The sequence below is a fragment of the Brassica napus genome, chromosome C1 (assembly GCF_020379485.1).
Source record: "Brassica napus cultivar Da-Ae chromosome C1, Da-Ae, whole genome shotgun sequence".
Taxonomy (NCBI): domain Eukaryota; kingdom Viridiplantae; phylum Streptophyta; class Magnoliopsida; order Brassicales; family Brassicaceae; genus Brassica; species Brassica napus.
In genome coordinates this window covers 21,085,696-21,100,397 of record NC_063444.1, presented here as the reverse complement: position 1 = coordinate 21,100,397, position 14,702 = coordinate 21,085,696, and the positions used below count along the sequence as shown (strand labels likewise).

Here is a 14,702-nt window from a genome sequence, read left to right as displayed (position 1 = left end):
TCAACAATCTATAGTTGGGGATAATCCCTCCTAACCTATTTAAACCCTAAAATCTAACAAGAGAACTACTTAGACATGGCTAAGAAATTCATAGCAGCAGTTAAGTATAAAAACTTCATAGAATAATAATATAGATATCAATAGAGTTCCAATCACAAATTATAACTTTGGATCTTCTCTCCTATCTATCAATAAGACAATGAAACACAAAGAAAGCACACTTTGCCTCTAACATGGCGGCAAAGCTTATATAATTAGGGTAAAAACTCGTCAGGGGCAATCTTGTAAAATAGTGAAATCTTGGGCTTCAAGTTGGCTGTGACCAAACGGGCTTCCTGCGCGCTTCGCTGTCGATTGACACCATGTCTTGTGTATCGATCGATTCTAGTTCTCCAATATCGACCGATAGTCGATCTCGATGGTCATCTCGGGTGGTTGCTCTAAATATCTCCAAAATGCTCCAAAATCATCACTTATCTCCAAAACATTCATGATCTTATAAATATAATAAATAGACTCTCTAATAATATAATTATTTGTAAAAACACCTATAAACTATGGATGAAAATGGGTCAAATCCATAGTCTATCAATCAGAAGCAGCATCGATCGACACCAACCGGATACCATCGAACGACATCAACAAGCCGACATCAATAGACGCTACCACTACTCCATCGATATCGACACTGGGCGCGTATCAGAGCATAAGGAGTTCGATGTGTGTGGAAATCTTTTTGATGGAGAAACCACCACTCGATCAGACAAGTCTGGGGGAAGAAGAGAAGGAATAGGAAGAAGAGGAAAAGGATCAAGGGCGATCCTCAGTTATCGTTGATTCCTCACTTCTCAGACGGTGTCAGGAGATCCAGAGTGCGCAGCAGATGCTTCTCACAGCCATTTGCAAAGCTTCGAGTATTCCTTATTGCTGAGATGATAGACAAAGGAGAAGAGTCTATGGAGGAAGCTTTCACACAAGAATGATAAAACTTCAGAGAGCAGCAGACACTGAGACTTGTTTTGGAGCATGTTCTCATTCTCATCCGGAATAAATCAGATCTCCAAAGTCAAGCTAAATGACTGTAACAAAGCGCTGAGTGGAAGGCAACCCACTATTAGGTAATTTCATCTAATTTAGTTTAGATTATTACTGATTTTCGTTTGATATTTATTGCAGGTCAAAAAAAAAAAGATCCGAATAGACGATTCCTCAGCACATCGACCGATGAGACCAGCTCGAAATCGATCGACATCACTTCAGCAAAAACGATCGATTGTCACTTCATTGTGTCGATCGACACTGACATCAGCGAGCAGGTTATCGTTCTTACTTGTTAAATTATGTACTTATGATTATTTCTTACCATAACTCCGACTAGATATACACTGGGGACAGTGTAATTTAAGTCTGAGGGGATGTTTATTGATATTAGTGTGTTCATGAGTCTTATCAAAATATTTTAAGAAGAGTTTTATTGAGTCAAAAAGGGGATAATGAACTTATTAGATTTTTGCTTGTTATCTAACCACTCTTTAGCATCATTCTAGACTTACTGATTGCAGATAGTACTAAAGATACTAAAGTGGATCAACCTGTCAACTATTCACACTTGCTGAGATTGTTTGAAGGAACCAAAACTGACCCCCAACACTAAACTTGACACAACTGCTTGTCTTGGGGCTTGGTGATAAACCATGGATTTGACCCACTTTTTTTTTTTTTGAAAGAATTTTAAATTTATTCAAACAAAAAAACCTTTTTACAGAATGTACTGCATCTCTACTACAAAAGATATGAAAGAACAGAAAAAGCTACTTCTACTCCTTTAGCTTCTCCCTAACCAAATAATCATTGTCTTCTCATGTTTCCTACCCGGTTTCCTTCTTAGCGATGTGATTCGGTTTCGCACCATCTTATCCAATCTCACACTTAAACAAGCAGCAGGCTGACAAGACTCTCGCACCCTCCTCACATTTCGTTCATGCCAAATAGCATAAACTACCACTTGGACACAATATCTCATCAGATACATCAACCCTTTCTCTTGCGAACCAGTCACCACAGCTTGAATCACTCTATTCCATTGATAAAGACTTTCCATCCCCCCAGATTCTTAACCGTTCCCTTCCAAACTTCCTTAGAGTAGGAACACTCAAAGTAGAGATGATCTCTTGATTCTACTTCTGATTTACACAACCAGCATACGGTATCTGCCTGTGGATTCTACCGTAATATTATATCCCCTGTCGCTAGTCTGTTATGAGCAGCTAACCACGTGAGAAAAGAGAACTTTGGAGTAGCCCCTCCAAACCAAACTCCCTTGTACCAAGAAACTCAAGGAGATTTGCTCCTTGTAAGGCTCCAAATATGTGAAGTGAGAAAATTTGCTTTAAACTCCCCATTCTCCCTCTGCCACAGACTGATATCATCAAATTGATTTAGCCCTCGACTCTTCAAGTTACTAATCTCATGGCCTATCATCCGAAGAATGCGAACTCTGTGGTCTCTAGTTCTGTATATCTGAATTGCCATCTCCACATTGGCATTTTTTGGTATGCCAAGATCCATAGTTCCTCTCTCCCCCGCTAAATCAATTAACTGACCCAGAGAAGACCATTGTTCATACCAAAAAGATGTATTGGCTCCACTGTTTATCTCCTTCCTAGTCAGCTGCATAGCTAGAGGTCTCAGCTTCAATAACTTTCTCCACATCCAAGAACCCAAACTACTCGCCTCATTCACAATCCAAAAAGATCATTTCCTAATGAGATACTTCCAAATCCACTTAACCCACAAAGAGGATCTCGCAGACAGAATTCGCGAAATTAATTTCAAACAAGTAACTCTGTTTGCCTCCGTAAGATTTTTTAATCCAAGACCTCCCTCCTCTTTCGGCTTACACACATCAACCCAGGCTACTTTAGCTTTCTGTGTAGCTAGAACTGGCCCCGACCAGAGAAAAGCCGCACATATACTATTTATTTCTTGAATGCATTGATTTGGTAATCTGTGAGCTGTCATCCAGAAATTTGTGATACTGAAAAATACAGAATCAATCAACTGAAGACGACCAGCAAAGGAAAGATGCCTCGCTGTCCAGGAAGAGATTCGAGTTCGAAGTCTAGCAATGAGTGGACTGTAGTCTTGCACATTCATTCGTTTAGTCAAGAGAGGAAGTCCAAGGTATCTAACCCGGAGAGTACCTTTATGAAAAGGGAACTGATCCAAAATTGCTTCACTATCCTCCGATTTAACTCCAGCCAGAAAGAGAGTGGATTTTTCCAAACTTATGTTAAGCCCTGACATTATTTCAAACTCTTGAAACACCTTTGGAATGCCTTCAATAGAACTTTTCCGTCCATCTGAAAACACCAGAACGTCATCAACAAAACAAATATGAGTCAAACTCAAGTCTTTGCAATACGGATGATAACCAATTTGTTTTCTTACTGCAGCTCTGTCAAGGAGTTTAGATAGAACTTGCATACTGATGACGAACAAATAAGGAGACAAAGAACATGCTTGTCGCAACCCTCTCTTGCTGTTGAAGTATCCTGCAAGCTCACTATTAACCTGGATCGAGAAAGACGCCATCTCAATACATCTCTTTATCCACAGAATAAACTTCTCCGGAAAGTTTAAAGCAGCAAGCACTGATAGCAAGAACGACCACTGAACAGAGTCAAACGCTTTCGAGATATCTATCTTGACTGCACATCTCTCAGAAACTGACTCCTTATGATAGCTTTTAACTAGTTCAGAAGCTAACAGGACATTCTCCATGAGTAGTCGATCTTTAGCAAACGCGGACTGGCTCAGAGATATAAACAGAGGAAGGATATTCTTCATACGATTTGCAAGAAGTTTGGAAATAATCTTGTATATCACGTTACAGCATGATATGGGACGGTAATCCTTCATGTGACTAGCCTCATTCTTCTTTGGGATTAAAGCCAAGATAGTTGAATTAACTCCTTTTGGCAAGAACCCTTTATCAAAGAAAGACTTCACCGCAGTAACCAAATCTCCTCTTGTTATAGCCCATGTAGCTTTGAAGAACTCACTTGTGAAACCATCCGGACCTGGTGATTTATCCTTAGCCATAGAGAATAAAACCTTCTTTATCTCTTCTGTAGTGACTTCCCTCATCAACATACTTCTATCATTCTCTGAGCATTCATAGTTTAGCAAATCCTTCATCTCCTCTTCATTTACTCCCTTATACTCAGAAGGAATATGAGTTAGAAACTTGTGAAAATGCTCCACTGCTTCATACTTTATTTCTTCTTGAGTATCAGCCACAGATCCATCCGGTCTCTTAATTTCTCGTATTGCATTTCTGATCTCTCGAACTTTCACTGCTCGATGAAAACTCTTATTGTTACCATCACCAAGCTCCAGCCAGTGAATTTTTGCCCGTTGACTAATAACCTTCTCTTCCAAAGCAGAAAGAAAAACCCATCTTCCATAAGCCATAGACTCTGCTTCAATGTTAATCAGACTGGGGTTCTCCAAAGTTTTTGTTTGCACCAAACAAAGATTATTATACGCATCTTTCGTCTTCTTTATTATTTCCCCTACTTTCTCCTTACTTAATTGCTTCAAAACTGGTTTAAGCGCCTTAAGTTTCTTCGTCAAACGGAACAAAGCTGATGTAGAATTGAACAGCACTTCTGTTTCTGACCAGAATCCTTCAACCACGGTAAGAAAATCAGGCATCTATACCAAGGAATTTACAAACTTAAAAGGCTTTCGCGGCTTCATTATCCCAGACTTAATAATCACCCTGCATCTCTGGTGATCAGAACATCCTCCAGCTTCGAATACACAATATGATTGAGGAGAACTTCGAACCCAAACCTCATTTATCAATGTACGATCCAACTTCTTACAGATGATGCCATTATCCCTTTTATTACTCCAAGTGAAACGGGGACCCTGGTACGACATATCTAGAAGAGAGCAGTATTGAACAGCGTCCTGAAAATCCCTCATGCCAGAAGTATCCTGAGAAGCGTCTACAACCGAATGCTCAATACCACTCAGAATCTCATTAAAATCTCCTTGTACTATCCACGGTGACTTCCTTAACATAGGTGAATCATAATGAGCTTTAAGATCTTTCCAAAGCTCTTTCCTTTCTTCCAACAGATTGTAACCATACACAAAAGAGCAAAATATCTCATCCTACATACCCTCCAACAACACCGAACATGTAATAAGTTGAGCACTCTGAAAGCAAGGAGTAACTCTCACCTTTGGACTCCAAATAACCCAAAGTCTCCCCAACCGATGATGCTCATAGTTTGTAATATAAGACCAATCCGGAAAACCCTCTCCACTATCTTCTTCCCTTTACCTTCCTTCACTCTTGTCTCTATTAAACAACCAAACTGAAATCCCTGCTTCCTCACCCACTCCTGAACTATCATGTGCTTAGAAAATTTATTAAAGCCTCAGATATTCCAGTAGAAACCAAACATATTATTGGCGACGAGGTTTCTTTTTGTTCAGATTACTCGGATCTGCATCCAGAGCTTTCTGACCCGCATTATCTTTCAGATATCTGTGATTAATCTTTGACTCCCGAGGCAGCAATTTCCGAGGAACAACTTCTTTTTCCTGCGATGCCTCTAGAAAATCTTCCTCCTCCTGATCATTCTCCTGACCAGTAGATATCTCTTCATGTTCTTCCACCGGCATTAAGACAGAGGACCTCGACTTGGTGAGAAGAGATACTTGCCCAAACTCCAATCTATTTTTCCTTAGATTTAAAGAACGATTAGATTTCCCCGGGGAAACATCTAGCCATTCTGTTTCCTTTACTGCTTTACCTTCCTCCTGATTAATCACACCCCGAGGACTTATTTTTTCCCCAACCTTAAGAACTTCCTCTTCAGTAGCCTCAGAGGAAACTAACACTTGGTCTTGCGATACATTGTTAGGTTGAAGTATCCCTTCCTTCTCAACTATCTCCTTCTCTTTCCCATCTACCACACTTTTCTTCACTTCACCCTCCTCCAAATTTTCTTGATCCTCTTGCATCTTTTCCTTCTTCATTGGACACGCTTTAGTAGAATGTCCCCATTTATCACACTCCAAAAACTTTGTAGGCAGCCACGGATAGATATATTCAATCATCACATCCTCCCCTTGTATATTGAAATTCATCTTCTTTGGCAAATCCATTGTTAGATCAACCTTTACAAATATTTTTGCCACCTCTATGCTTAAACATTGAGCTGTCTCTGGATGCAATCTTCCCGAACTTCCTATTGGACTGGTTAGAAAACTCAACCCTTCCCACGAGAACATCTTTATCGGAACGTTTTTGACGTGAACCCACATTGGAATAGATTTCACTGGTGCTTTCTCTTTCTCGATAACCGGAGACCACTTAGTCAGTATCACCGGAACCCCCGCCAGATTCCACATTCCTCTTCGCAGAATCCTCCTTCAAACTCTGATTTAGATCCGAAACTTCCACCCCTTGCTTTGAATCGTGAACAGAACCATGCGTATCCAGCCTTGATGAACCCCCCCCCCCCCCCCCCCCCCCCGTCGGACAGAGAGCTGATCCCGGCAGAGACGCCGAACTCATACCAGTGTCGAACGAGAAAACCCCAATCACCTTGTCGCCTTCGTTATCGCCTCTTTAATTACTATTTGACCCACTTTCACCCATGGTTTATAGGTGTTTTTATAACTAATTATTATATTATAGAGTCTATTTATTATATTTATAAGATCATGAGTGATTTGGAGATAAATGATGATTTTGGAGCATTTTGGAGATATTTGGAGTAAGCACCCGAGATGACCATCGAGCTCGACCATCGGTCGATACTGAGGGAGAATTATCGATCGATGTTCACATCAGAACATCGATCGACAACGAAGCACGCAGAAAGCCCGTTTGGTCACAACCGACTTGAAGCCCAAGTCTTCACCAATTTACAAGACTACCCCTGACGAGTTTTAACCTAATTATATAAGCTTTGCCACCATGTTAGAGGCAAAATGTGTTTTTCTTGTGTTTTCTTGTTTTACTATTTTTAGCAAAGGTTTTCTAGGATTTTGATAGATTAGATAGAAGATCCAAGTTATATTTGTTATTGGAACTCCATTGATATCTATTTACTATTCTAATGAAGTTTTCTTACCTTATTGCTGTTATGAATTGCTCAGCCATGATCTGAGTAGTTTCTTTGTTAGATTTTAGGGTTTAAATAGGTTATGAGGGATTAGCCCCAACTATAGATTGCTGAGTTGTGATAATAATCATTAGGACTGTCATTAATGTTTGATTCTAGATTAGCTACCTAGAACTTTCCCTAGGATTGTTAGATATAAGCGATAGCTTCAATATAGCTTCAATCTCATCCTCAAACCATTCTAATTGAGCTAAGATTCTTGCTAGAGTAAGGCGAGAGATGATCTAGCAAGCTTAGTGAGAACATTCAACCCACGCATTCACGCTTGGCCAATAGCATCGATCGATATTCAAATAGAATAATCGATCGACGGTTCGAATAGTGTATCGATCGATACTCATATAGAATCATCGATCGACACTGGTCAATAGACGAACCTAGAAAGCGAGAGCCTAGTGGTTCGTTTATAAGTGTTGAGCTCTACATTATCATGCATGCAACTCATTAGGCATCTGTAGGATTATAATTCCAAGTTTTCTGAATAAAAACCTTAAGTCTAGCTATTTTCTTTTTAAGCACCAAAACCTCAACCAATCAATCGAGCAATTACTTGCTTAACAAACTGAAATTTTACATTTAAATCATTAAACCACCTTACTTAACAAATCCAATTATATTTATTAGGTTCCATACCTCCTTGTGGATTCGATCCCTAAGTACTACAATTGAACCTCTTATTTGAGAGAGTAAATTCACTCCTTAGGGTAATTTGAGTGATATCAAATTTGGCGCCGTTGCCGGAGAGCTTTGATCGCCTTTTAGATTTAATTTTTGTTAAGTTTAAAACAGATTTCTGACATAAAATTTTTTCTTGGATTTTCAGGTACATGCCCAGCAGTACCAGAAGAAACAAGGAAACTCAACTGCTATTCTCACCAGATCCTGCAAGCTTGGAGCGTTCAATCCGCAAAGAAGCGCGCTCCTCATCGATCGACAACAACACTTGTTCGTCGCTCAATTTTCGTCAACCACCATCGATCCATGCACTAGTCCTGTCGACCGAAACTCGCTCACCACCGTAGACCGAAGACACTCATCTTCCGTCGGCCGAGATCTTCCATCCGACATCGATCGATACTTTAGTCTGAACATCGATCGATACTGAGCCGCGAGACATGGTTGCGACTTTGATTCTTGTACGTGATGAGAGAGGAGACCTGCATGACCAGGATGGTCATCTGCGTAATGCAGCAGGTCAGTGGATAGATGCTCAGGGGGATGCAATCCCTGAGTCCGATACTGATGCTGCATGCACTACTCTACCGGTAGATGATGTTGCTCGACCCAGAACATTGGCTGACTACAACCGTCCAGATCAGTTCTACACCAAAAGATCAGCCATTCGTCCTCCAACTATTCAGAGGGATTTCGAGTTAAGCCGCAGTACTACACACTCGTAGGACAGACACCCTACTATGGGTTATCTCACGAGCATCCTATGGACCATCTAGAGAGGTTCGAGGATCTCATATCTGCTATTAAAGTCGAGGGAGTCTCTGAAGACTACCTCCTATGCAAGCTCTTCAAGTACTCACTTGATGGAGATGCTTCGCATAGGCTTAAGCAGTTACCACCAGGATCTCTCACATCCTGGAGCGACATCAACAATGCATTCTTATGCAACTTCTTTGATGAAGCGCGTGCTGAAGACTTGAGGAGCAAGATTGCTACATTCACTTAGGAGCCTGCAGAATCATTCAGAAGCTCCTTTATCAGATTCAAGTCTTATCAGAGAGACTGTCCACACCATGGATTCAATGAAGTACAACTGCTCAGTACTTTCTACAGAGGCATCGTGGTGTACCATCAGATGGCTCTTGATTCTTCCAGCAATGGGAACTTCAACACCAGGAATCCAGAGGAGGCAGTGAAGGTCATTGAAAACCTAGCATCTAGCAGCAACACTAAGAACACTGACTTTGAGAGGAAAAGATCTGCCACCATCCTTGGGAATGATCAGATGGATGAAGTGAAGGCAAAGTTGGATAGTGTTCACAAGCTTCTCAGGAAGCAGGTCTGTTTGGTTGAAGATGCAGAGGCTGTAGACACAGAGGGTAGAGCAGAGGAAGAAGATGTGAACTTCATCAGTGGAATTGGATTTCAAGGTTCTGGAAACCAAGCTGGAAACAAAAACTCTTATGGAAATAGGGGCAATTTCAACCAGAGTTCGCAGCACCAGAAACCTTACAGCAACAACTACATCAACAACTACAGCAACAACAGGGGTTATGGAAACTCCTACTACGAGAAGCCACCACCCCCTACTCAAGAGAGCAAGATTGAAGAGATGCTTGATATGGTTCTTGAGGGACAACAGCGCATGACAGTGGACTCCAATGGGAAGATTGATTCTGTAAACACCAACCTGAACACAAAGTTTGAGACTCTGAGCACTCATGTGAAGAAGCTGGAGATGCAGGTTGTTCAGATAGGAGAAGCTGTTAAGAAGCAGAGAGCCTTGACAATAGGGTGATGAAGCACCACATGAATGCCATCATTGGGGATGATTTCTGGCAAGTGGTGAAGGAAGAGAAGCTGCAAGAAGGAGATTTCGAAGTAGAGAGTCTGATGAGTTTCGGCGGATCGCATTGGTGTCGATCGACGCCGAGCCATGAACATCGGTCGACAAAGGTCAACCAAAACCGATCGACATCCTCACCCAAACATCGATCGACAACACCTACGGAGTCAACCACATCTTGTAATGCCGTGAGGATCATGACTCACGAGGAGTTATCAGCAAAACACCCACATCCGCCCAGTCCTGTCTACGTAAAAATCGATCGACATTCTTGTTGGGGTCAAAAACGGTCACGACGGAATTAAACGCTCTAATGTCGTCGAAAAATACTTTTCAAAGAAGTAATTTTCGTAAAAGTTACTTAAAAGAGTTTTTACGATACATTTCTTGGAAAGACTTATCCGAAACACCAAAATGACCAATGTTGGGGTCGAAACGGACACGACGAAGTTAACATCCAAATATCCGTAAAGATCAGCATGAACGTTTTTACGAAAAGTAATTTTCGCAAAGAAATCTTTACGAAGAACTTTGCGGTGAAATCTTGCACTGATCTCGGTTGATTCATCGAAACTAAACACCCATAGTCCAAGAAAACGTTCATAAAACGTGAAGGATCCAAACAAAGTCACCACGTAGCGACCGGTCCGCGTAAGACCCGGTCGTTACGTAGCGACCAACCAAGCCATAGCGACCGACCCGCGAACGAGTCGGTCGCTATGCCACTCGGCCGGTCGCTACCGCGAACAAGTCGATCGCTACGTAGCGACCGACCAAGCCATTCAGTCGGTATACGTAGACCGACCCGCGAACGAGTCGGTCGCTACGTAGCGAACGAGTAGCGACCGATCCAGTGTGGACCAGGTCTCTACGTAGTGACCAAACTGTCTCGGACATCGATCAACAGGGTACGACCCAAATCCGTGCACTCTCATCTGTTCCTCAACGCTAGCTCCCATGTACCGCAGCCATATCATTTCTCAAATCATTCCGATCAAAGTTACCGTTGAAACTTTACGATAAAAACCGCGAAAACTTGTTTTTGTCGAAAAGAAAATCGTAACAAACGTTTCATGTCGAAAGACGGCCCAACGAGGTCTAAAACGCGACTACAAGCCCACTTACGATTCTTTAAGAATGAGCACTTAGATACTATGGCGGTTTATGTTTTGATTATAAAAACAAAAATAAAGATAAGTTTCCGCAGAAAAAATGTTAAGTTTCCGCAGATAAACATGAAGATCTTAAAAAATTGAATATTCCATTTTTCACTTAGAAGACGGCTTAAGGGCTGGAAGGGAAAAGCTAAAACCGACCTTGGAGGAGTATATAAGGAGTCCTAGGCGAGAGGCACGAGGGGGGGAGAACATTTTTAGAGCAAAATTAGCACTTAGAGCAATTTTAGGTAACTTTCCGTTTTTGTTATTCGAGCTGTGACTCAATTAGGTCTTGCTGTCTTAGGGTTTTAGAACTAGGAATCTCGCCGATAACTCTCGTAGCCCAGGCTCTTACCTTGTTGTAACGCTCAAAAACGGATTCAGAATAAGATCTATTTTTCTCTCTTTTCGATTTCTTATTTTTCTCGTCTTTATTTCGTGTTCTGATTGTTGGCGTGTGGTTTAGCAGATATCCGGGACCTCTGGGAAGTTAGGGTTTTCCTAACTTTCCTTATTTAAATGGAAATCGACAGTGCAAATTTTGGTTCCCACGGTTTGGCGCTAGAAGAAGGGGGGTTAAGGATCAATCTAAGTCTCAGCCACCGAAAGCTCAATCAGACATGACAGCCGAAAACTTGCATAACTTGCATACTCCTCTTAACGGAGGAAGCAATGACAAACAAGCAACTCTAACAGCAGATTTCCCTGCGGCCAACGCATTAGCCAACGCCGCGACGCTCGAGGAGTTTAAAAAGATGTTCTCTGCCTATGAAAAAAGGTCGGAAGAACAAGACAAGCTCTTGGGCACCTAGACTAAATAGGTAGAAACCATAACAGTAAGGACCCGGGCAGCCTATCCTCGCGGAACCACAAGAGTTCACGGAAGAAGATTTGACTTCGCAACTCCACTCGACAGGCCTGGAACTTTGTGAGAGAATCCTTCGGGACAAAACCCTAGCGAAACAACGAAGTCGGGTGCATCAACTTGGATCCCAGCAACCTTTCTGAAGATACGAAAGAAGACGCTGACATACATCCGAGAAGAGCCAGAAGCCATACGGCACGCGAAGACTCTCCGTTCAGTAAACCCATGATAGAAGAAGATATCTTATAGGTCGAACAGGAGGAGCTAGCCGAAGAGCATGCCGAGATCACTCGCAGCAAACGCCGACGGGGTCGGAAAACTGCTGGCAAGAATTCCGACATTCGTGACCTTCGCAATTACATAATAAAAACTGCCACGGAATTAAGGGCAGTACGATCCCAGATCCATCACGCTACCGACACCGCCACTGAAATCGGTCAACTGCTTGAGGAAGCACAAAAAAACACCCTTCAAAGCTCACAAACACTGATAAAGTTACTCCAGCAGTGACTGCTCCAATGGCCAATGCTTACGCAAACGCCGCAATGCTCAAGAAAACCAAAAACCTAATTGCGACTTTCAATTTCTCTAGAGGGCAACGATAAAATCAATCAAAAACCGTAAAATTTGTCTCATTACCAAGTTGGAGGAATCTCAGCACATAAGGGTTCGAGCAAAAGACTTTTCGAAAACTTTTCGGAAAAATAAAACTTGTTTTCCTCGAAACACGGAAAAAGGAAGAAACAGCAAATCGGGTACGCAACTCACCGGTGCACTTGTTTCGACATGAAACTTGGTCAATCACACGAACCAGTTGCCATATGGCGACCGGTCGAGTACGCAACCCGTTCGCCATATGGCGACCGGTCGATCAGTCAATCCGGTCGCCATATGGCGACCGGCCTGTTAACCGAACAAGTGGCCATATGACGACCGGCACGATCCCTTTGTCGAGTTGGTGACTCATTTCCGACTCTCCTCTTTTGAGCCTCGACTGAACGTTTCACGAAGTAACTTTCGTAAAATTAAATTCGAAAACTTTTACGAAACAGTTTTTGAAAAATTAACTCGACAATAGTTTGCGGAATAACTTTCGCAAAATTAAGCTCGGCAACATTTTGCAAAATAGCAATCGTAAGATTAAGCTCGGGAATATTTTACGAAACATCATTCGTTAGGTCAAACAAGTTCATGTGAAACAAACAACGGAAAAATAAAGACAATAAGAGCTGTGACAGGACCAGTTCACTCATAACTTGACAAACTGAGAACCTCACCCGAATGACTCCATGTCCCTTGCTTCATCACTTTCTTCGCCTCACTTTGTTTCAACGATTTCGTAAAGTTCCTTCGGTACGTAAAATGCTATCCGGTTTACAAAATTCTGCCATGATGAGTTGAAAACATCTATTCATAAACGTTTCATAGACTTTTCAACAATATACAAAGTGCACTTGGTCAATTTAGTAAAACCAGCATTACGAAGAAACAAGAACATAAATTTAGACGTTGAAATCCCTTCCTCACTCCGATATTCTTGTCAGAATTTCATCGAAAACCAATACATATGAAAATCAGTATCAGACCTTTCGAAGTCCTTTAACATTGAATCGAAAGTGGCCGATCCTAAATGCCTAAAAAACTTTTGACAAAATACTTACTCATACTCGGGAATAACCTTCGACGAAACACACGCCTGTCCTCGTAATAACTTAACACTTCAAAAATTGAAACTCAGATCAGAAGACACGGAGAGAAGAAGAATGAAGAAGAGGCAATACCGAATCACCGATGAGACTAAGGTATGTCCGACTTAGAAAATATTATCAGATTTTTAATTCTTCGTAGGAAAAAGGATGAAAACGTCTTAGGAACTGCCGTAAACTTTAAGGAGCTTAGAATCTAGGTGGATAGTCTAGTAAGCTAAGTCTTCGGCAATTTTTCCAGTCTTGTTCTATTGTTCCTTAACTGACTAGGCAGAACTCGCAAACCGATCTAATATCTCGTAAAACCGAGAAACGATCAACACGCATTCAAGCATACTTATCTCGCTTTCTAAAGAAAGAAAGAACTAGAGATACGAACGTCGTCTTAAAATCGATTTGTTCCTCGTAATTTTCTTAAAAACTGAAATATTCCAAGTCTTCAACCTGAAAACCACCAAGTCGCAATCCTGGCATTGTCTTCAAACTGACCCAGATTGTCGATCATCCCAATCTTTAAAAAAAAAATGGAGTAGATACGTATACTATACTCGTATACTCCCACACTTCAAAAAAAACTTTTTGCCTGGGCATCTCGAAAACGCTTTTGACAAAGCAAACTCCCACAGCAACAAGCAGAAAAGCACATATGCAATCTGATGAATCATTAAAATTGTCCAAAAAAAGGCAAACGACAACCTAAGATTCGTCTAAAACGCTAGCGATATAGCCCAACCGTCAACGAACGTGGTCTGGAGAGCTCTACAACATCTCTCGTCGTAATATCGCGAACATCGTCTTGAGAGCTCAACATCTCTTGTCGCAATCTCGCGATTAGAAAACTTGTACCAACATCAGACTAATAACACGACGGTTAGCGACTAGATCGTAATGGAATAGACTTCGGTAAAACTCCATCAGTAATTCCAAGCAAAACTTTGAAGTTTTCGATTTCCTATCTTCGTAAAACTGGCCACTCATTATTTTTCATACAACAAAAATATTTTATACAAAACAGCCTACGGGAAAACAAGACCAGTGTCACTACAAAACAACTTCACAAATTTCACGAGTAATTTTCGAAAAACACTCTCCATTTACTCCTATGAGAAGCCCCTCTCACAATACTTTCACGAAAAATCCCCCGTATTGTCAAATCAGGTCATACGAAGCAATTTTTTGAAATAAACATTATGGGTCTTCCGAAAAACTATCATTGATAATTTTTCGTATAATAAAAAC

At 41.3% G+C, this 14,702-nt stretch overlaps 1 protein-coding gene across 1 annotated transcript; it reads right to left on the bottom strand.

The window, feature by feature from the left end:
• Window positions 1-2,334: 2,334 nt before the first annotated feature.
• LOC125579877 lies at window positions 2,335-6,435 on the bottom strand. Its single transcript, XM_048743773.1, has 5 exons — window positions 5,520-6,435; window positions 5,257-5,425; window positions 4,861-5,137; window positions 3,049-4,719; window positions 2,335-2,598 (listed from the first exon to the last, which is right to left on the bottom strand). Exons 1-5 carry the CDS (start codon window positions 6,433-6,435, stop codon window positions 2,335-2,337), a joined length of 3,297 nt encoding a protein of 1,098 aa, XP_048599730.1.
• Between the last annotated feature and the right edge of the window lie 8,267 nt (window positions 6,436-14,702).

Excerpts from the sequence above, each read along its gene's own strand:
- LOC125579877 (XM_048743773.1), bottom strand. The coding sequence starts at position 6,435 with ATGTGGAATCTGGCGGGGGTTCCGGTGATACTGACTAAGTGGTCTCCG. Across the intron at positions 5,426-5,519 it reads AGCTCTGGATGCAGATCCGA|TTCAGGAGTGGGTGAGGAAG; the intron begins GTAATCTGAACA and ends AGCACATGATAG. Across the intron at positions 5,138-5,256 it reads GGGTTATTTGGAGTCCAAAG|GAAAGAGCTTTGGAAAGATC; the intron begins GTGAGAGTTACT and ends GTTGGAAGAAAG.